Here is a 21,244-nt window from a genome sequence, read left to right on the forward strand (position 1 = left end):
TGTTTAAGGTTCCAGATTGGAGAAAGGTGATGGGATTCTCAGCAGGGGGCGGCAGAGACAGCTGGCAGGTCTGAGGGGCTCTGGTACTAGCTGTGTGTTTGTATCCCAGGAGGCCAATGGGCCAGCGGACGGCTATGCTGCAATTGCCCAAGCTGACAGGCTGACACAGGAACCCGAGAGTATCCGCAAATGGAGAGAGGAGCAGAAGAAACGGCTGCAGGAGCTGGGTGAGGAAGGGTTGAGGCTGGAGCCAGGAGGGTGTGGGTGTTATGGCTGGGTGAGGACAGCCAAGGCTGCCTGTAGTAGCCAAGGGGTGGGACAGCCATGAGAACCAACCTTCAATCCTGTAAAACTGCCGCTCACTCTCCTGCTGTGGCTGCAGATGCTGCCTCTAAGGTGACAGAACAGGAATGGCGCGAGAAGGCTAAAAAGGACCTGGAGGAGTGGAACCAGCGTCAGAGCGAGCAAGTAGAGAAGAACAAGATTAACAATCGGTGAGAGGGACCACGGGGATATGAGATGGGCCATGGGGACCTGAAAGGAGTCACGGGGACATTTAGAGGGGCTCTGGAGTCCTAGTGTGGTGCTGTAAAATAAACACTGGACCTCATGGTCCATCTGAATCGCAAAGAACAGCCATTCAAACTCACCAGCTGCTCCTTGGAAACCCTTCACAGGGTCGCTCCGAGTTGGCATTAACTCAATGGCACTTAACAACAAAAACAGTGGGGACGTGAGAGGGACCATCAGGGCATGAGAGGGGTCATGGGGCCAAGAAGGAGCTCTGGTAGTGAAGTGGGTTAGGTGTTGAGCTACTAACCGCAAGTCCAGTGGTTCAAACCTACCAGCTGCTCAGCAGGAGAAAGCTGAGGCTGTCTGCTCCCGTAAGGACTCACAGCCTTGGAAACCCTCAGGAAAAGCTCTGCTCCTGCATATAGGGTTGCTATGAGTCAGAATTGACTCAATGGCAGTAGGCTTTTCTGTTGTTGTTTTATTTTATGGATACTAGTGTGGCTCTATAGAGTCCTGGTGTGGTGCTGTGGGTTAATGCACCAGACTGCAAAGCCATTTGAACTACAAGGTTAGTGGTTCAAGCTCACCATTTGCTCCTTGGAAACCCTATGCAGGGTTGCTATGGGTCGGAACTTAACAAAAACAGTGTGGCACTAAGGAGCTCTGGTAGCGTAGTGGTTACGAATTGGGCTGCTAATCTCAAGGTCAGCAGTTCAAAACTACCAGCGCTTCCATGGGAGAAAGATGAGGTTTTCTGCTCCCATAAGGATTTACAGCCTTGGAAACCCTATACAGGGTCGCTATGAGTCGGAACCGACTCAACGGCACTTATGAACAATAACACCACATGGGGACAGTGAGAAGAGGTATAGGAGCAATGAGAGGAGCTGTGGAGTGGGGGACTATCTGGAAGATGGGTGACTCGGGGCTAAGAGCCTGAAAGGAGCTGAAACTTCCCAGGCTGCTTCTGGAGTTACCTGTGCGGTTCGGAGCCCTTTGGAGCTGACTTGCTGTTGAGCCTTCACCTCCTCTCCACAACTGAGAGAGCAGGGTTTGTCTGTCAGCAGGAAGGTGCCAGGGCCCCAGAGTATGATGCTGAGTGTCTGGGGCCCAGCAACCAACAGCTCAGAGACAGCAGAGGCCTGGCTAGGGTGGGAGGACCCAGTCTGCTACAGGTGTTTGCTGCTGGTAAAAATGACACCACTTTAATGCAGTGTGGTGAAAGGTTAAGAGAGCATCATTGGGCCACATAAGTGAAAGGTCGGGGCGGGACTGCAGGGGCAGCGGGGTCAGGGCTCACACAGGCAGCTGGACTCACTTGGACTCACTTGCACTCTGCTCTGTTTTGTTTCTCCCTGTGTCGGCTTCACTCTAGGATACACACCCCTTGTATGCAGTGAAGTTGGCATCAGTCCATGCTTCTGCTCCAGCCTCTAGTCCACCCTGAAAATAGTATCTTGTTTCCGATAGCTCCAGCCTAAGTCCTGGGCCTGACCCTCAATGGTATGGCTTGCATCATGGGTCCATCCCAGGCCCAATGACCATAGCCAGAGGGTCTCTCTGATGGGCTCAGTCTGGGTGAGAGTCCCCTTCCCCAGCAGAGGTCCCCCAGAGAATATTTTCCTGGAGATGTCTTGTACTGGATGCTGGCTTTGAGGCTCTGCCCTTCACAATACAAACCTTGCCAAGAAGGGGATGTCCATTCTGAAACTGCTGTGTGCCAGGCCCTAGGTGGCACTGGGGAAATGTAGCTGAAGAATCTGTGCCCTCAGCGATGTCAGAGGAGAGAAACACGTGGATGACTAGACCCTGGCACCTCCTGGGGGATGTGGGCTCTGGAGGATGACTAGCTCATCAGGAAAAGGCAAAGGGTTATGCGTGGAGGAGTGCATTCCAGACCAGGGACCAAAAGAAAGGACTTGGTGTCTTGAGCAACAGAGAGTCAGCAGAGCACATTGTGTGGGGGACATCACACATTGTTGGGTCTTGACCCGTGGGATGGTATTGAGTAGAGACAAGGGCAGCAGGGGCCACTGGGAATTTAGGAGCAGGGCTGACTTTTCTAAAAGGCACTGTGGCCAGGGCTGTGGATAATTCCTGAGCCTTCCAGAACTGCATTTCCAACACCTCTCCCACTGCAGGTACTAACACTGTCTCTTTTTCTCTTTAACCCTCTGCCTGCCTGTCCATCTTGCCTTCCTGTCTCCTTTCCACCCCCTGCCACCTAACCCCTCCCCTAACTTCCCTCAAGGATCGCTGACAAAGCCTTCTACCAGCAGCCAGACGCTGACATCATCGGTTACGTGTATGTGTCTCCTTTGCTCCTGTGTTGGGGAAGCTGGGTGGGCGAGGATCCCTGCGTGTGGCTGGCAGTTTCTTGAGTTTCCTGCTTTTGCTGAATAAGTGAATGTGGCTGGCCTTGGGGCTACGACCCCAGCAGGAGGGGAACCCCAAGGTGGGGGGCAGACACCAACCTGCTCCACCATCTTTCCAGCATACATGTGTTGTGCTGAAGGCAGCTTTGCTAAATCAGAGACCTGAAGGTTGAGAAGAGGAAAGACATCTCTAGGTGGGAGAGGCAAAGGGTGGAAAATAAGTTACTGCTGTTGGGTGCCTTAGAATTGGTTCTGACTCATAGTGACCCGGTGTACAGCAGAACAAAATACTGCCCAGTCCTGTTCCATCTCACAATCATTGCTGTGTTTGAACCTATTGTTACACCCACTGTGTCAACCCATCTCATAAAGGGGTTTCCTTTTGGTCACTGACACTCTACCAAGCATGATGTCCTTTCCCAGGGCTTGAACTTCCCAGATATGTCTAAAGTATGTGTGTGACATGGAGTCTCACCATCCTCGCTTCTGGCTCTACTTCTTCCGAGACAGATTTGTTTATTCTTCTGGTTGTGGTTGTTGTTAAGTGCTATTGAATCAGTTCCAATTCATAGCGACCCCGTAAAGGGTTTCCGAGGAGCGGCTAGTGGATTTGAATCATCAACTTTGTAGTTAGCAGCCTAGTACTTATCCTACTGCCTCACACCAGGACTCCATTCTTCTCAAAGGTATACGGAATATTCTTTGCCAACACTGTCATTCACATACGTCACTTCTTCTTCAGTTTCCCTTATTCATTGTCCAGCGTTCACACTCATATGAGGTGATTAAAAACTGTGGCAGGCATACCTTACTCCTCAAAGTAACATCTTTGCTTTTTAACACTTTAAAGAGGTCTTTTGCAGCAGATTTGTCCAAGGCAATACATCACTTGCTTTCTTCATTGCTGCTTCCATGGTCATTGATCGTGGATCCATATAAAATAAAATCCTTAACAGCTTCAATCTTTTCTCCGTTTACATGGTATTGCTTATATGGGTCCAGGAGTGGGGATTTTTTTTTTTTTTTTAATGTTGAGCTGCAATCCATACTGAAGGCTTGTAGTCTTTGATCTTCATCAGCACTTCAAGTCTCCATCATTTTCAGCAAGCCAATGTGTGTCATCTGTGTATGTTGTTGTTAAGTACCATCCAACTGGTTCCAACTCACAGTGATATTGTATAGGGTTTCTAAGGAGAGGTTGGTGGGTTTGAAACAGCTGACCTTGTGGCTCAAACTGACAATTGTGGTGCAGTGCTTTAGCCTACAGTGCCACACCAGTGTATATCAGTTTGTTAATGAGCTTTTCTCCAATTCTGATATACTGTCTTCTTCTTCATATAGTCTAGCTTCTCATAGGATTTGTTCAGCATACAGATTAAGTCAGTATGTTGAAAGGATATAATCTTGATACCTTTCCTGATTTTAAACAGTCAGTATTCCCTTGTTTTATTCAAATGATTGTCTCTTGGCCCATGTACAGGTTCCGCATGAGCACAAATAAGTGTTCTAGAATTCCTATTCTTCTCAATGTTATCCATAATTTGTTATGATCCACACAGGTGAATGCCTTTGTATAGTCAATAAAACACAAGTAAACATCTTTCTGGTATTTTCTACTTTCAGTCATATGATATCAGCAATGATATCCATCATTCCAGCCTCTTCTAAATTAGCTAGAATTTCTGAGTTTCTATTTGTACAGCTGCAAACATTTTTAAATTGTTTTCAGCAAAATTTTGTTTGGGAGTGATATCAATGATATTATTTGATAATTTCCGTGTTCTGTTGGATCACCTCTCTTTGGAATAGGCACAAATATGCTCTCTTCCAGTCTGTTGGACTGGCAGCTGTCTTCCAAATGTCTTGGCATAGATGAATGTGTGCCTCCAGCGTTGTATCCATTTGTTGAAACATCTCAATTAGTATTCCAGCAATTCCTTGAGCTTTGTTGTTCACAATGCCTTTAGTGCAGCTTGGACTTCTACCTTCAGCACCATTGGTTCTTGATCATATACTGCCTCCTAAAATGGTTAATCGTGAATCTTCAATTCTTTTTTGTACAGTGTCCCTTGATGCTTCCTACATCAGTCAGTATTTTGCCCATAGTATCTTTCAATAGTCCATCTCAAGCCTTGATTTTTTTTTTTCTTTCTTTAGTTCTTTCAGCTTGAGAAATGCCAAGCATATTCATCCCTTTTCATTTTCTAACTCCAGGTCTTTGTGCATATTATAATACTTTACCTTGTCTTTTTGAAGAGCTACCTTTTGAAATCTTGTGTTTAACTCTTTTACTTCATGTCTGAACTCATTTCTTCAGTTCCCTTTAGCTACTTTACGTTCCAGAGCAAATTTCAGAGTCTCTTTTGACATCCATTTTGGTCTTTTTTTCCCCTGTGCTTTTAATGACCTATTGTGTTCTTCATGTATGATGCTCTTGATGTCATTCCATATTCATCTGGTCTTTGATCATTAGTATTCAGTGTGACCCATTATTCTTGAGATGGTCTCTAAATTTAGGTGTGATATACTCAAGGTTGTACTTTAGCTCTTGTTTTCCTTTTCTTCCACTTGAACTTGCATACGAGCAGTTGATGGCCTGTCCACAGTCTTCCCCCGGCTTTGTTCTGATGAAATTGAGCTTCTCTATCATCTTTTTTCACAGATATAGTTGATTTAATTCTTGTATATTCTATCTGGCAAGGTCCACGTGTAATGTCTCCTTTTGTGTTGTTTAAAAAAGTTATTTCTAATGGATAGGTCACTGGTCTTTCAGAATTCTATCATATGATCTTCATTATTGTTTCTAACTGGAATACAGGTGGAGGTATTATATTATATATATGGAGTCCTGGTGTGGTGCTGTAGCAAGGTCGGTTTGAACTGCAAGGTTGGCGATTCAAACTCACCAACTACTCCTTGGAAACTCTATACAGGGTCACTATGAGTCAGAACTAATTCAAAAGTATTTAACAACAACAACAACACCATTTTATATATATATACCTTCAAAATGGACCTGTAGAATATCTTGGGCTCAAATCCTAGCTCCTGTTTTCTGTGTGATTTTGGGAAAAATGACTCCTCTGTGCCTCAGTTTCCCTTTCTATCAAATGAGGATCATAATAGCAACTCCCTTACCTGGAAGGATTCGATTGAAAAAAACAGCAACCAACAAGGACAACCACGTTGGTCTGAATATGGCCACAGCCCTTCCCTGACCACCATAGTAGGCTCTCACATCTTGATAAGGTTATAGATGGTACTGTGACTCACCTAGACAGGGATGGCAAGCAAGCTTCATCTTGTGCCAACTCCAACCAACTGGCAGTGACAGTCTGGAAGCGGAAGGGTGGTGTCGTGGATCCTGATGCTGAAGGAGAAAATGCAGTGATTAAGGTGTTATGCCAACAACGTGTGTGTGCCACGGCGTTGCTGTTTCTGCCATAGCCAGTTCTCGTCCCAGCATGCTCTCAGTAGGCTTTGCTGCAGTCTGGGCCAGACCCACCACTATGACCTGCTTTCTTTCATTCCTTCCTTTCACCTTTCCCATACCTTCTGGTGCCTACCCCATGCCAAGTACAGTTTTAGAAACTGGTCAAAATATGGATAGTTTGTTTTCTTGAGTTGCTCCTGGTCTGGATTATGAGATGAGAGCTGTATGGAAGGATACGGGGTGCTCTGGGAGCCTACCTCTGTTGGATGATCCAGGATCAATGTCAAGGATTTGGGACCTTCGGCCTGACCGTCACGGATGAGGACATTGTTTGGTGGGCAGGGTGGGAAAAGAAGGGAATTCCAGGTAGAAGCAGCAGCTGAGACAAAGGCAGAGGCAACAAATAAGTGTTGCCTTTAGTGGCTGAAGGGCTGAGGCTGTGGGTAAGCTTGGGATCACGTGCTAAATGCTTAGAGTGCCAGTCCAAGCTTGGATATGATCTTGAAGGCCATGGGAGCCATGGAATGTTCTATCAGGAAGTGGGGATGGTAGCAGGTGTGTAGTGGTGCTAGAGACCACCACGGGAAGAGGAGTTCATTGTTGATGTCATGCCTAAGGATGTGGCTCAGGGAACACCCAGAGAACTCTAAAGTACTGAGCAACGGTGTGTCTAGACCAGTGCCTCAACCTCTCTGGGATCCTGGTCAGATGCAGATTCTGGCTCCCTAAGACTAAGGTGGGACTCAGAGCCGGCTTTTCTAACAAGCTCCAAGGTGCAGCAGTCAGGATAGAGGGGTTTCCTGCACATGTAAAGACTGCTAGCTCCCACCACCCTCACTCACCATCTGGCCCGGCACAGTTCTCCATGCCTGCTCAGACACCCAGGGAGCCAGAGTGGCAGGGTGGAGGCTCTGATCCCAGTTTAGTTTAGGAAATGAGCACACAGCAGGCCAGCATAATCACTAAGGGAGGTGCCAGGACACTGGGTCTGGGCCCAGCCCATCCTCAGCACAGCATCTGCAAAGCTCCTCTCCAGTCGCCAGTGACTGGGATGTGCTAGAACTGGTTCTTCTGCTCAAGCAGTTGAAGGGATGCTTGGTGGCCAAATGAGACACAGGCCCAGCCCTCTCTACCCAAGAATGCATTACTATCTTTCCCTCAGTGACTCCATGTTGATTTTGTCCCTAAACTGTACTGACATGCTTTGTTTCCCCAGTGCTCCATAAGTGGTCACTTCTGTTACCTGTCAGGTAGAACTTCTGATGAAGAGATCACTTGATTCCAACAAATTAAAGACCAGTGGAACACTTTCCAGGTGCAGCTCCATAGAAACCATTAGAGATCTTTAGTTAGTTAGGTAACCTGTCACTCTACTCTAGCTGCCAAGTTTCTGGAAATGGTGAAAGTAGCTGAGGTACTGTCATTATGGTTTCTAAGGGCCTTTAGGTGTCAGAAACCCCAAGATTCAAACTCCTGATGGAGAGGTAAGGAACAAAGAGTGCTGGGCTGGGACAGGGACAGGGGGCCACAAGGGGAGGCTTATGCTGAGACCTGAATGATGAGATGCAGCAAGCCATAAGAAGGTCTGGGGTAAGTGTGGGCACTGCAGTTGAGATGACAGCCAGTGCCAAGACAGAACCTCTGAGGCCGAGGCTGTTCCCAGAGGGTCTGAAGTCAGAGGACCAGGGCTAGAGAGGAGATCTCTGCATACAGCAGCCTCATGCAGTCAACTGCAGAGCATCACTGATCCAGGGGCGAGAGGAACACCTGGGAAACTTCTGTCCTATCTCTACCTGCAGGGCGTCTGAGGAGGCTTTCGTGAAGGAATCCAAGGAGGAAACCCCAGGCACTGAGTGGGAGAAGGTGGCCCAGCTTTGTGACTTCAACCCCAAGAGCAGCAAGCAGTGCAAAGATGTGTCTCGCCTGCGCTCGGTGCTCATGTCCCTGAAGCAGACGCCGCTGTCCCGCTAGGTGCTTGCTTGCAGCAACACAGCCACAAAGCATGGGCCGGGCCGGACAGAGGAGGGGCAGCTGCTACACACAGCCTATTCCTTTCCTCCCCATCTCCCGTGTCTGGGAAGGGGACCCCTCACCCCATCACCCTCATCCCCTCCAGGCGCTATGGCCCAGCCCCTCACACCTCCTGTCAGTCCACTCCGTTGTGACTGTCCCTCCTGATGTATTTTTTTCTTGGCTTAAAGGGTGTATTGTTAACTCTTTTTACACCTATTTATTATCATTCTCATTTCTCTGGAAGTCACAACAGGTGTCAGGGTTCAGTTTATGCTCAGATCATTTCCAGCTCCAGGCCTTGAGAGGTGAGGATATTGTCCTGGATATCCAGGAGCTCCCAGCTGGATGTCTGTGCTTACTGTCCTCACCCTGCAGTGGGGGGAAAAGACCTTCTCACAGAATGCACTCACAACCTTAATCCTCTCCTGAGGCAAGCCTGTAATTTTGAGATTCTGCCATATAGCTAAGGACATCAAGACTCCCAGAGGGTCAATGGCTCGAAGTGAGAGGGAAGACACAAGCTCGGGTAAGAGGCTGGAGAAGGTTGCTTTCCCAGATTATTTTTCTCAAAGCTTTTATGAGGGAGAAGGCTCGGTGGGACTAATGGGGCTTTCTGGATGTGGACAGCCTTCTGCTCTGACGTTTTACCCCTTCCTTCAGCTGTATCCCTCCATAGAGTTGCTATAACCACCGGTGACCACACCTTCTTCCCCTTTAGCAGAGGTTGCAACCAGTCTACATCCAAGCCATTGTGACTGCAGTGTTCAAAAAGATCTAAGTAACTGTCAACACACCAACCTACATTTCTGGCTTGACAATCAAGCTGCTTGGGTATCAATGGGTCCATATTCCTGTGTGGTAATAAGCCAGATGAATAGTGGTCATCCTCTTTACAGGAACATGTCCTTGTGCCTTGGAGCCAAGGGTCACCTATTCAACATTTGCAATACCTGCCTTATAACCCAGAGACCAGGGTGGGGCAACACAATGACATCTCTTCACTTAGCAACATAGTTTGTCAGGGGCTTAAGAGTGGGAGGATCTCTTCGTTTCCTTTTTTCCTTTCTGCCAGCTTGAAAATGGTCTAGTTACAACAGGGACTGAGTCCCTCAATCAACACTTAGAACTGACCACATACAGGAATACTTGAGACTTTACATAAATGAGGAACTCCTGGTCTAACATGGCTGGCATCTGACCTCCTCTAACTTCAGGGGAGGGAAGGAGAATCAAGACATCAGCCCAAGACTGATTCCAATGAGGTGGAGGTCAGACTTATCATTTTACTAATTCAGACACCAGCCCTCTCTCCTGTCCCTCCCACCCCTGGCACTCTTTGCATATCTACTGCAGTGGCCACAACTCTCAGACTACACTCATAGTTGTGGGGCTTACTAGGGAAGTAACAGGTTCAAGTTGGGAACAGGATCAGGAAGCACATAGGCCAAGTTTGGAAGTCTCCTCTAAGTGAAGAGCACATTCCTCTTTTTTAGCGCAGTACCACTCTCTCAACTCCTCTTAGCAATGCAAGCAGGCAGGCCCTTTTGTCCTCAGGACAGGCCTTTCTTAGACTTGGATTCTGCCAGCTTCAGCAAATGTTACTCAGAGACACCCCATTCTACCAGGAAGCCTCCTTCCTGAAAGTTCTTGGCTCTCTCACTTGAGAGGCCAGCACTCCCATTGTAGCTTGCCTCTCTGGGGGCCAGGAAACCCACACCCACCTACACACACACACACACACACACACGAGTCTTATGCCGGTCTCCTGGTTCTGCTGCTCCTCAAGTTCTCCAGCTCTCAGTCTCTTGGATCTGAGGAGGTTTTCAGTGCAGGGGCCTTGGGTCCAAAGGATGTGCTCTGCTCCTAATGCTTCTTTTTTTTTTTAATGTGAGTGAAGATTTACTGAGTAGATAATTAGTTTTCCATTCAACAAATCATATACATACATTTCAATAATTGCATCCCTCACAATGTAATATTACCCACCCCACTTCCTCCCTGTGAGTCTTGTTTCCATTCCTGACTCCTCTTGATGGTAGTGAGGTCCTCTTCTACCTGGAAGAATTTTCTCTCTTTAAGCCTAATGGTATGGCATAACTGACCAGTTGTGTTAGGTTTCCATATACCTTATTTGTATGGTCCCAACCACAAGGGACTCTTGGTATGACACTATAGGATAAACACTGGACTGCGAACCACAAGTTCAGCAGTTCAAACCCATCTGCTCCCCAGGACCCCTATATAGAATTGCTATGAATTAGAATCAACTTCAGGCACTTACCAACTACCACCACCACAAGAGTTCCATTCAACTTATCTGCATTGTTAACATGCTGTCCAGTCCCCTTAGCGGGCTACAAGCAGCTATGTACAGCCTTACCTGATCATTCTGTGAACACACAAAACCATGGCTTTAAAAAAACCCAAACCTCTTGTCTTTGAGTCAGTTCTGACTGAAAGCGAGAGTGACTTCTTGATAGGGATTCCAAGATTTTTAACATTTTTTTCCTTCTTCTTTCAACTTTTTATTGTTAATTGAGTAAAGGTTTACAGCCAAATCATCAGCTTTACATTCAACAAAGCATACACTTGGTTTCATCTCAATTACAATCCCTTCCCTGCAAAAACATTTATCCTACTCCCCCCTGTGGCTCTCCATTTACATCTTATATTTCACAAATGAACAAAGCAAAAATTTTGATGCACACAAAAAATATAAATTCAATGACCAAAGGGCACATTCTGCAAGCCAACCAGCTGCCGCAGATACACCACCTTATTCAGCCCATGGGTCTAGAGCCTGCAGCTGTTCTGTCACTCCATGCCACCGCTCCGTTGTCACCACTTTTCTAGGTAGAGACTGTCCATTTTTATGGAACAGCCAGCCGATCTCCCACAGAGTTGTATTGCTGTTAGGTGCTATCCACCCTGTTTGACTCACAATGACCCCAAGCAAACAGAGCGACACTGCCCAGTTCTGCACTATCCTCAAAATTGTTGAATTTAAGCCAATTGCTGCTGCCACTATGCCAAATCTTGTTGATGTGGGGTGCTGACTCTCCTCTTTAACAAACATGATGTCCTTCTCGAAGGACTGATCCCTCCTGACAACATCTGAAGTATGAGAGATGAAATCTCGCCATCCTGGCTTTCTTAGGAGCATTCTGGCTGTACTTCTTCCAACATGGATTTGTTCGTCTGGCAGTCCATGGTACTTTTAATATTCTTCTCCAACACCTTAACTCAAATGCATCAATTCTTCTAGTCTTCCTTATTCATTGTCCAACTTTCAGATGCATATAAGGAGTTCTGGTAGTGTAGTGGTTATGATTCGATCTACTAACCTCAATGTCGGCAGTTCGAAACTACCAGCTGTTCTGTGGGAGAAAGATGAGGCTTTCTGCACCTGTAAAGATATGCAGCCTCAGAAACCCTGTGCAGCTGGAACCGATTCCACGGTACACAACATGAGACGATTGAGTAGCTGCTGGCTTTGAACCACAGACCTTGTTAGCAGTCTGATGCTTACCCACTGGGCCACCAGTACTTCTAGACCATGTCTAGAAGGGCCATATTATAGTAGTTCACTACACCACCCATGGACTATCTTTCTTCAAGAGTTTGCACATATCTCCTGGTCTCTTTTGTTCCAAAACCCTACATACACAAATCATTGGTGAGTTTTTGGACTATGCTCTTTCCACTACACTGGACTGTCAGTTTCAGTTTCCTGTCCTGTAATATGCATCAAGCACTGGAATGGGCTCTCAGGAGGCTAGTGGAAAGGAGAGTTCGGATCTTTGACAAGATCATAGCAGCTCCAGTTACACCTGAACGTTTTCCTGCTGAAAGCTCGAAGAGTATTGGGCAGATTGATTTTTCTCAAAATATCCAATGAAAAGTATCGCATTAGACCCAGTGAACTAATATCTCAAGAAGGATCTGGGAGACTCTACTTTTAACAAATGTCCAGATCACTGTGACTAGGAAGTTTGGGAATCACTACTTAGATTATTTCTATGGGTCTTTCCAATCTGAAACGTATCTCTTTCCCAAACCAAAGGGGTGAGAATGAGAATTAATTCACTAAACCACAAGTGGACCACTGTTTATTAAGTGGAGTAGGTATGGCAACAAAAACAACATCCGAACCAAACCTGGGATTCCTGGGGGAAGGGGGGAGGGTGGAAATCTGTGGGTTACATAATCGCCAGGCCTGTGGGTACGGCACACGCCACTTCCTTCCCCAACAACACGGGAAGATAAAGAGGCTAAGTCCCCTCTTATGGCCTACGGTGGCTCCTGGGGCTAGGAATGATCTTTGTGGCGCTTTCAGAGCCGAGCTGGGAGACTCAGTGTCGAGGCTTCATAGCGGATGCTGCCAGACCCATCAAAATGGCTGCGACAGTGAAGCCCTGAGCAACGATCCGTGTGCGCATCATGAGCTGGGAACGCTGGCTCTGGCCCCGGTGGAAACAGAAGAGTCCATAAGCAAGGGCAGCCACCGTGCCCAAGCAACCTGAGGAGGGGAAGAAGAGGCTAGAGATGGTTTCTGGACAGCAGCGGGGGTGGGGGTGGGTCCTTCCCCTCCAGAGCCCATCCCCCAAACCCGCCCCCCGGCTCCTTGTTACCCCAGTCCCCCAATCAAAGGCGCTGATCCAACTCCAATCAAGTTCATTCTCACCGCTCCGCCCCTCTACCACATTTCCGGTCCACTCTCATTTAGGTCCCCTCTGACATCCTGATCAACCCCTATTTAATTCCTCTCGACATCAGTGTCCTCTCAGTCTATAGTTCCTATAGCACCCTCTTACCTAAGGGCACCATTGGATTCTCGCGGGTCTTACGAAGGAACTTTTCCTTGAAGGTTTCCGCGTCTTTGTAGACAGTAGGGCTAAAGCCCTCAATGACAGGGGGCTGCGAAGGGTCAAAGGGTGCCTCGGGAGTCACAGAGCCAGGAGTCGCCATACCGTAGAGCAACCACTGCAGTAACGCTCTGGAACACTGAGCTCCGCCCCCTGATGACGTCAGAAAAGGTCGGGGGAGGAAATTTATAGTTACGGAACGTTGTACGCAGGCGCAGTTTCACATTGCATTCTGGGAGTCGTAGTAATCTACATGGTGTTACTACGGGAAGACTACATTTCCCAAAAGCCTGCAGTCCATTTTCAGACTCGCCGTGAGAAATCTGTTGCACGAGGTCCTGTTCCCAAGAGACTTCGGTGTCTGAGCTGTAAGTTCTGTGCTCGCAGCGATGCCCAAGGCCAAGGGCAAGACGCGGAGGCAGAAGTTCGGTTACAATGTCAACCGAAAGCGGCTGAATCGTAATGCTCGGCGGAAGGCAGCGCCGCGGATCGAGTGGTGAGGGGGGTCGGGGTTCGGAAGGCTGGGGGCCGGGGTTCGAAAGGCTGGAGCCCTCGGACCGGACCGGTGAGTGAGATGACGGACCCGCGATCTTTACCTTCTTTGCTCGCAGCTCCCACATCCGACATGCCTGGGACCACGCCAAATCGGTGCGGCAGAACCTGGCCGAGATGGGACTGGCAATGGATCCCAACAAGGCTGTGCCTCTTCGTAAGAGAAAGGTACGACCTGGCAGGGTCTTGGCCCTTGCCGCCCGCCGCCGCCGCCGCCACCACTCTTAGCCGGGCACCAAAATTTGAGCGTGCCCACCACGGTACTTAACAACAACAATATTTCCTCTTACTCCTTTCTCGGGTTTGCAACTTCTGACAGTTAACCTCCCTCCCCGCTTGCACTGACAAAAATTTGGATCTGGGTTGATTTTAACTTCTTTGCCACTTTCACTCATTACCTACCCTCTCCCCACCTACCTCCCCTGAAATTAACCTGTTTGAAGCCTATGAGATCGTGCTGTGTTCCTTTCCAGATTCCATCTTTTCCTGTCCTTATTTTTCCTAACAAGGACTCTTCCGAATTGTGGACGTTTGCTGTTCTTTAACACACCCCAGGTCTTTCACGTTCTGGATCAACCTTTCTAAAACAAAACCCTTTACTCACTAACTCTGCCTGCCTTATTTTCATTCATAGCACTGTAATTGTTGTTGTGTGCTCTCAAGTAGATTCCGAGACTCATTACAACTCTGTCGTTGTTGCTGCTAAACTCCATGGATTAGGGTTCGTCTCATAGCAACCTTGCATAAGGGTTTCCAAGGAGCAGCTGGTAGGTTTGAACTGCTGACCTTGTGGTTAACAGTCCAGGGCTTATCTTACAGCGCCACACCAGAACTCCAAAAAGGAGTAAAACATTCCAAGGCTTTCCAAGACTGTAATTTTTATAGAAAGTAGGTTGCTACATTTTTCTCCCGTGGAGCAGCTGGTGGGTTCATACTGCGGAACTTTCTGTCAGCAGCTGAGCTCTTAACTAATACTAACGAATTTGGGGCTCTAGAGGAATCCCGGTACTAGTAACTACTTGGTAATATACAAGGGACCTTCAAAAAATTTGGGAAAATTCCATTTTTTTAATTACTTCACAAACTTTTTGAAACCCCCTTCTATATCATCTGTGTCCATTCCCCTCTTATCCTCCTTGAGGACAAGGACTTTGTTTTGTCCCCCACATAGCCCTCAGTGAGTCCTTGTGTGGTGATGTATGTAGTGTAAGCACTGGACATTAAGATTGATGATTCAAACCCACCAGCCACTTTCAGAAGTCCTATACAGGGTTACTATGAGTCAGAACCGACTCAACAGCATACAACAGCAAACCTTCAGTGGTTCTCAGTATATTTTTTTGTTGTTCAGTGCCGTAGAGTCGGTTCTGACTCATAGCAACCCTGTATAGGGTTTCCGAGGCTGTAAATCTTTATGGGAGCAGAAAGCCTCATCTTTCTTACGCAGAACAGCTGATAGTTTTCGTAACCACTACGCTACCAGAGCTTCTTCGTATGTAGTGATATCTTAAATAAGTAGTTGATTTAATGAATGGGCTTACTGAATGCATTTGTCCCATTGCCCTGGTTGCTGTGAAGTGCTGTTGAGTCAGTTCCGACTCTTAGCAACCCTGTATAGGATTTTCTAGGAGCAGCTGGTGAGCTTGAACTGCCGACCTTACAGTTCAAACAACTTTGTAGTCTGGCGCATTAACTCACAGCACCACACCAGGATTCCTGCCATTGCCCTTAGGCAGATTTTATTACTTTTATTCCATCCAGCAAGAGGAATATGACATTACTGCTTGAACACGTGTGGAACAAGAACCAGACGCTGTCAGGTAGCTCCTCCCCATACAGACATCTCCCCCTTACTGTAAATTCTAAAGCACTTTGATGTGCGTTGCTTCAAGTAAGGCAATCAAGGAGCATTATACCCATTTTACAGCTGGACACAGATTGATGAATTGCTACCTTGTATTTCTTATGGGAACCATGGGTTCCAGTTGATAAAGACTCCAGGGCATTGCTTCTCCTAGTTAGCTAGTTCTGTTTGACCGTGGGATGGCAGCAGGATCTGATTCCTCACTTAGGACCCTTCTTTTGTTTACTGTTCTCCTCACGGACTTGTCTTTTCTTTGCAGGTGCATGCCATGGAGGTAGATGTCCAGAGGACAAAGGAGCTGGTGCGGAAGCCCTATGTATTGAACGGTGGGTGTGGGCCATATGCCTCTAGATCATCGCCCTGCATTTCAAGAACTAGAAAGAATCCTCAAAAGAATCCTCACAGGCCCTTATTTTACAGTTTGAGAAGGGAAAAGTGAGCTGGTGCAGTGGTCTTGGCTGGGATACTGTTAATGTACTGACTAAACCCAGCTGCGTAAACTAAGGTTGGAGAGAGAGGGCCACAGAGGAGGCGTCCAGGTGGCTAGGGGAAGAAAAGAAACCACCGAGTCTCAGGCAGGTGTTGGGTTTCTCATAGATTTAAGAATAAACTGATTTTAGAGATTCTCCATCTTATTTCTTCTTCTCAGCTACAGCTCTAGTTCATGTACACTAAGGGTATAGAAACGGAATCCTAAAGCATAAGAAAATAAATGAAGGGAAGTAGGAATACTCTGGAACTCTCCATTCATCCATCTCGCTTCTTGTCAGGAATTTCCAATAGCTCTGCTGAAGGCAAGATGGTATTATCGTTCCATGAAGTAGCTCTGACTTTCCCTTCATGCTGGACTCACTTGCCTAGATTTCCCTGCATGGAGCAGTGAAATGCCCCAGTCCCTGCAGCTCTTGTTCTCATTTATTCTGATCTCTCTTTCATGTATTTGCAGAAGGGGTTCTTATCCTGAGAGCTTTTGAACTGGAAGAGACCCCTGGCCTGTGGGCTGGAAGTATCTTCCTCAGGTTATTAAGTGCTCTCATTTTGCCCATCTGATGGTTGGAGAGAGGTGATTGGCCTCAGTTAGTTGCCAATCATCTACCATAGGCAGCACAGCCTGGGGTCTGGGACTGGAGAGTAAGATCCATCAGTGAATTTGGGGATTGAGAGGCAAAGCATAGATGGCTGCAGTGCTGGCTGGTGGCATGGAATTGGGTTTTGGGATAATGATGTTGTATAGGTGCCATCGAGTTGGTACCGACTCAGCGACCTTATGCACAGTACAACAAAACACTGCCTGATCCTGGGCCAAACTATTATTGCCACGCTTGAGCCCATCAATGCTGCTACTTAGCCAATCCATCTCGTTGGGGGTCTTCCTCTTTTTCTCTGACCCTCTATCTTACCAAACATGAGATCCTTCTCTAGCGACTGGTCCCTCTTGACAATATGTACGAAGTATGAGAGACGAAGCTTGTCCATCCTGGTCTCCAAGGAGCACTTTGGCTGCACTTCTTCCAAAAACGGATCTACTGGTTCTTTTGGCAGCCCATGGCACTTTCAATATTCTCCTCCAACACCATAACTCAAATGCATCACTTCTTCTGCAGTCTTCCTTATTCACATATCCAGCTTTCACATGCATATGAGGTTATTGAAAATACCATGGCTTGGGTCAGGTGCACTTTAGTCTTCAAGCTGACATCTTTGCTCTTCAACACTTTAAAAAGGTCATGTACAGCATATTTGCCCAGTGCAATATGTCGTTTGATCTCTTGACTGCTACTTCCGTGGGTGTTGATCCAAAAAGAATGAAGTCCTTGACAACTTCAATCTTTTTTCCGTTGATAAGAATGTTTATTGGTCCAGTGGTGAGGATTTTTGTTTTCTTTACATTGAGATGTAATCTATACCAAAGGCTGTGCTCTTTGATCTTCATCAGTAAATGTTTCAAGTCCTCTTCACTTTCAGCAAGCAAGGTTGTATCATCTGCGTATCGCAAGTTGTTAATGAGTCTTCCTCCAATCCTGATACCAAGTTTTTCTTCATAGAACCCAGCTTCTCGTATTATTTGCTCAGCATACAGGTTGAATAAGTATGGTGAAACAATACAACCTTGTCACACACCTTTCTTAATTTTAAACCATTCAGTGTTCCCATGTTCTGTTCAAACAACTGCCTCTTGGTCCATGAGCACAATTGTTTCGGAACATTCATACTTCGTAGTGTTGTGCAGAGCTTGTCATGATCCGCACAGTCAAAAGCCTTTGCATAGTCAATAAAGCACAGGTAAACATCTTTCTGATATTCTCTGCTTTCGGCCAAGATCCATTGGACATAAGCAATGATATCCCTCGCACCATGGCCTCTTTTGAATCCAGCTTTAACCTTTGGAAGTTGTCTGTCAATGTATGCTTGCAGCCAATTCTGTATTACCTTTAGTAAAACTTTACTCGCATGGGACATCAAAGAGAATGCCCAATGATTTCCGCATTCCGTTGGGTCACCTCTCTTTGGAATGAGCACAAATAAAGATCTCTTCCAATCAGTTGGCCAGATAGTTGTCTTCCAGATTTCTTGGCAGAGATGAGTGAGTGCCTCCTGTGCCGCCTTACTTTCTTGAAAGATTTCAATTTTTATTCCATCAATTCTTGGTGCCTTGTTCTTTGCCAATTCCTTCAATGCACCTTGGACTTCCTCCTTCAGTATCATTGGCTCTTGTTCATATGCTACCTCTTGAACATTAACCAGTTCCTTTTGGTACAGTGACTCTTGTATAGCCTTCCATCGTCTCTTGATGCTTTCTTTATCACTCAGTAATTTGCCCAGAGAATCTTTCAATAACGAAAGTCGAGGCTTGAATTTTTTATTCAGTTCCCCCAGCTTGAGAAATGCTGAGCGTGTTCTTCCTTTTTGGTTTTCTGATTCCAGATCTTTGCACATTTTGTTGTAATATTTGGCTTTATTTTCTTGAGCTGATCTTTGAAATTTTCTGTTCAGCTCTTGGACCTCCTCATTTCTTCCATTTGTTTTAGCATCTCTATGCTGGAGAGCAAGTTTCAGTGTCTCTTCTGACATCCATTTTGACCTTTTCCCTCTTGTCTTCTTAATGGGACGGTTCAAATAGTGCCGAAGCAAGGTCTCATTTCCTGTCTCCTGGCTTCTTTCACTCCAGACCTGGAAGCAGAAGCCAGCCTCCCAGAAAAGAAAGGCAATACCTTGTCACGGGACCTCATTGACTACGTACGCTACATGGTGGAGAACCATGGGGAAGACTATAAGGTGAGCGGCTCAGACCTAGGAGGAAGAACCACAGAGACAGGTGGGAAGATACCTTTAGTAGGCCTTTAGTAGCCTACTCTGCTTGCCCTACTGCCTGTTTTTTTAGACCGAGTGAAAAGAAAGGGAGAGAAAGAGACTCTGGGAACTGAATCCCATGGACAGGGATCTAATAATGTTAGCAGCAGTATGGTGTGATCACTTCCAACTGACACAGATAGGTTGTTTTACTCCACTGGGAATTCATTACCATTTTAATTATGAGATTTCAAATACAAGTCCCTATTTTTGATTTCTCTTTAACAATCAGAAGCTCTGGCTATGCTGGACCTCTGTGCCTATATTGGGTTAGTTGACTCCGGATGCAACATGTGTGCCTCAGCTGGCCCCAGCTCCTGCCTGGTTACTCAGTGACTGCCTGGTCCCTATGGACATTTGCACCTGTTTCCCCAGCCTGTCAGTGCAGACAGAGGGCCTTCATGTAGCTTGAGGTGAGAAGTTGAACCTCAGAGGCAGGAAGTAGCTTGCCCAGTGACAGAGTTAGGATTTGAACCTTTGTTAAGACTTTGACAGGTGGCCCTTCTCTTTGTAGGCTATGGCCCGGGATGAGAAGAATTACTATCAAGATACCCCGAAACAGATTCGGAATAAGATCAACGTCTATAAACGTTTTTACCCAGCCGAGTGGCAGTCCTTCACCGATTCTTTGCAGAACAGTAAGATGGAAGTTGAGTAACTGGTTTACGCCTGTTCCTGCCTGAGACTTCTGTCTGGACCAGAGAAGTTGAAGCTCAGGGTTAAGGCACAGAGGGATGTGTGACTATAGCAGACTGGCCAAACCCCATGGAATCAGAGGTTACACGCACACATTCCTTCCTGCTCTGGGGAAGGGGCTAATGCCAAGGAACAGTTTCCCAGAAGTTCAGGAAAAAGCCAGAGCATACTGTTTAGACTAGGTGATTTGCTTGTTTGAATGTAATCTGTACATAATAAAACACGGCTATTTTACTGATTTTTTTGTATTTTCTCCTAGCCACGTCTTGAGGCTGCCCCTATGAAAAATCAACTTAACCAGGGCAGGGAGGCCATCCCTTTTGCCTTGTTTTTGGGTCCATTGCTGTTTGCCTGGATTTCTGTAGAGGAGTTCCATGAACCCTTCTACAGAAGCCTGCCAGGAATGCTGGGTTACTTTAAAGAGGCCAGCATGACCAATGGCCTTCCCAGTTGGGGGCTGGTGACCCCCACAGCTATGGGCTGCCTTCACATTACCTGCCATCACTGCTCTTATGAACTATTTTGTTGGCCTTGGCTCAAAGTGAACCTGAGGTCCTGAAACCTCCCTTCTGGGACAGTGTGGCAGACCACCGGATACCACCTCATGTGCCGAACACTGGGGCACACTGCAGGGCATACTTCTGGGCCAGGCCTGTCTGATTTGGTGGCACGTGAGATGGGTACTGGGCATTTAATTTGAATACTTCATCCCCAACTATGAATACAGAAACTCTCATTCCTAAGGTTTGTCCTTAAGGAAAGAAATCCCTATAGTCTGACTTTGCTTGCTCTTGATAAGGAGGAGGGGTTCATCTAATTACATCAGTCTGTATAAAACCCTGTAAGTTGTTTCAGACTCTTCTTGTTAAGTGCTGTCAATTCTGACTCCTAAGGCCCCTGTATAGGGTTTCTGAGGAGCAGCTGGTGGGGTTGACTTGCCAGCCTTGTGGTCTGCAATTTGGTGCTGTAAGGCTCAAGAGATGAAGCCAAGTATAACAATTAAGTCTAGACTCTCAACTGTCTTCCCTTCAAGCCCCTGGAAGCAAGCTGGGAGTCCCAGACGCCCTGTAACTTCACAGCCTTTAGGACTTATCCTGAAACAGCTCCAAAGTCCCCTTGCATCCTCTAATGAAATCCAAACATGAGTCACCTTTAAGCTTCTGACAAGGTGCCCCTTCATTTCCTTACGCCATTAGGTGCTGACTTCCCAGAGTCTCCCTAATCACTCTCTCTGGCCCAGCAGGCTGTACAAGTCCTGTACTCCCTTCCCCCTGGTCTTCCTGTAGTAATACTCATCACTGCTCTGCCTTGAGGGCTGGGACCTCGCCTGGGAAACCAGGGAACCTGTCTGGAAGCAGGTGTGGGGGATGCCTGCCGGAAGAATGAAGGCATGGTTACGTGACCTCCATCCTGACCTTTGGCATGGAGACAGATTGCCTTTGTTTCAATTTCCAGCCTGGCTCTGCCCCATCTCTCAATCAGCAAGAACTCCCAAAGGATGCGGGAGGAGGGTTTTGACACCTCATAAGATGTCCTGCCAAAGTTGATGGTCCTTAAACTCCCTTTCCCCAACATGAACTTA

General features: G+C 46.9%; 3 protein-coding genes across 4 annotated transcripts in view; 2 read left to right on the top strand and 1 right to left on the bottom strand.

The window, feature by feature from the left end:
* CLTB (clathrin, light chain B) overlaps positions 1-8,292 on the top strand; it is a 31,158-nt gene extending 22,866 nt beyond the window's left edge. Inside the window, exons 3-6 of one of the 2 annotated variants that reach the window (XM_006873472.1) lie at positions 110-227; positions 383-494; positions 2,765-2,818; positions 8,121-8,292. In XM_006873472.1, the coding sequence (XP_006873534.1) occupies positions 110-227; positions 383-494; positions 2,765-2,818; positions 8,121-8,292 (456 nt within the window). The remainder of the gene's footprint in view (positions 1-109; positions 228-382; positions 495-2,764; positions 2,819-8,120) is intronic. The other variant, XM_006873473.1, reaches the window with a different exon arrangement.
* A 4,394-nt stretch (positions 8,293-12,686) lies between these two features.
* LOC102820977 (HIG1 domain family member 2A-like) lies at positions 12,687-13,302 on the bottom strand. Its single transcript, XM_006873496.1, has 2 exons — positions 13,149-13,302; positions 12,687-12,853 (listed from the first exon to the last, which is right to left on the bottom strand). Exons 1-2 carry the CDS (start codon positions 13,300-13,302, stop codon positions 12,687-12,689), a joined length of 321 nt encoding a protein of 106 aa, XP_006873558.1.
* A 286-nt stretch (positions 13,303-13,588) lies between these two features.
* Positions 13,589-19,624, top strand: NOP16 (NOP16 nucleolar protein). The gene is made up of 5 exons (XM_006873474.1): positions 13,589-13,695; positions 13,811-13,919; positions 15,875-15,941; positions 18,785-18,891; positions 19,481-19,624. Exons 1-5 carry the CDS (start codon positions 13,589-13,591, stop codon positions 19,622-19,624), a joined length of 534 nt encoding a protein of 177 aa, XP_006873536.1.
* The last annotated feature ends 1,620 nt before the right edge of the window (positions 19,625-21,244 follow it).

The sequence above is a fragment of the Chrysochloris asiatica genome, unplaced genomic scaffold (assembly GCF_000296735.1).
Source record: "Chrysochloris asiatica unplaced genomic scaffold, ChrAsi1.0 scaffold00242, whole genome shotgun sequence".
Taxonomy (NCBI): Eukaryota; Metazoa; Chordata; class Mammalia; order Afrosoricida; family Chrysochloridae; genus Chrysochloris; species Chrysochloris asiatica.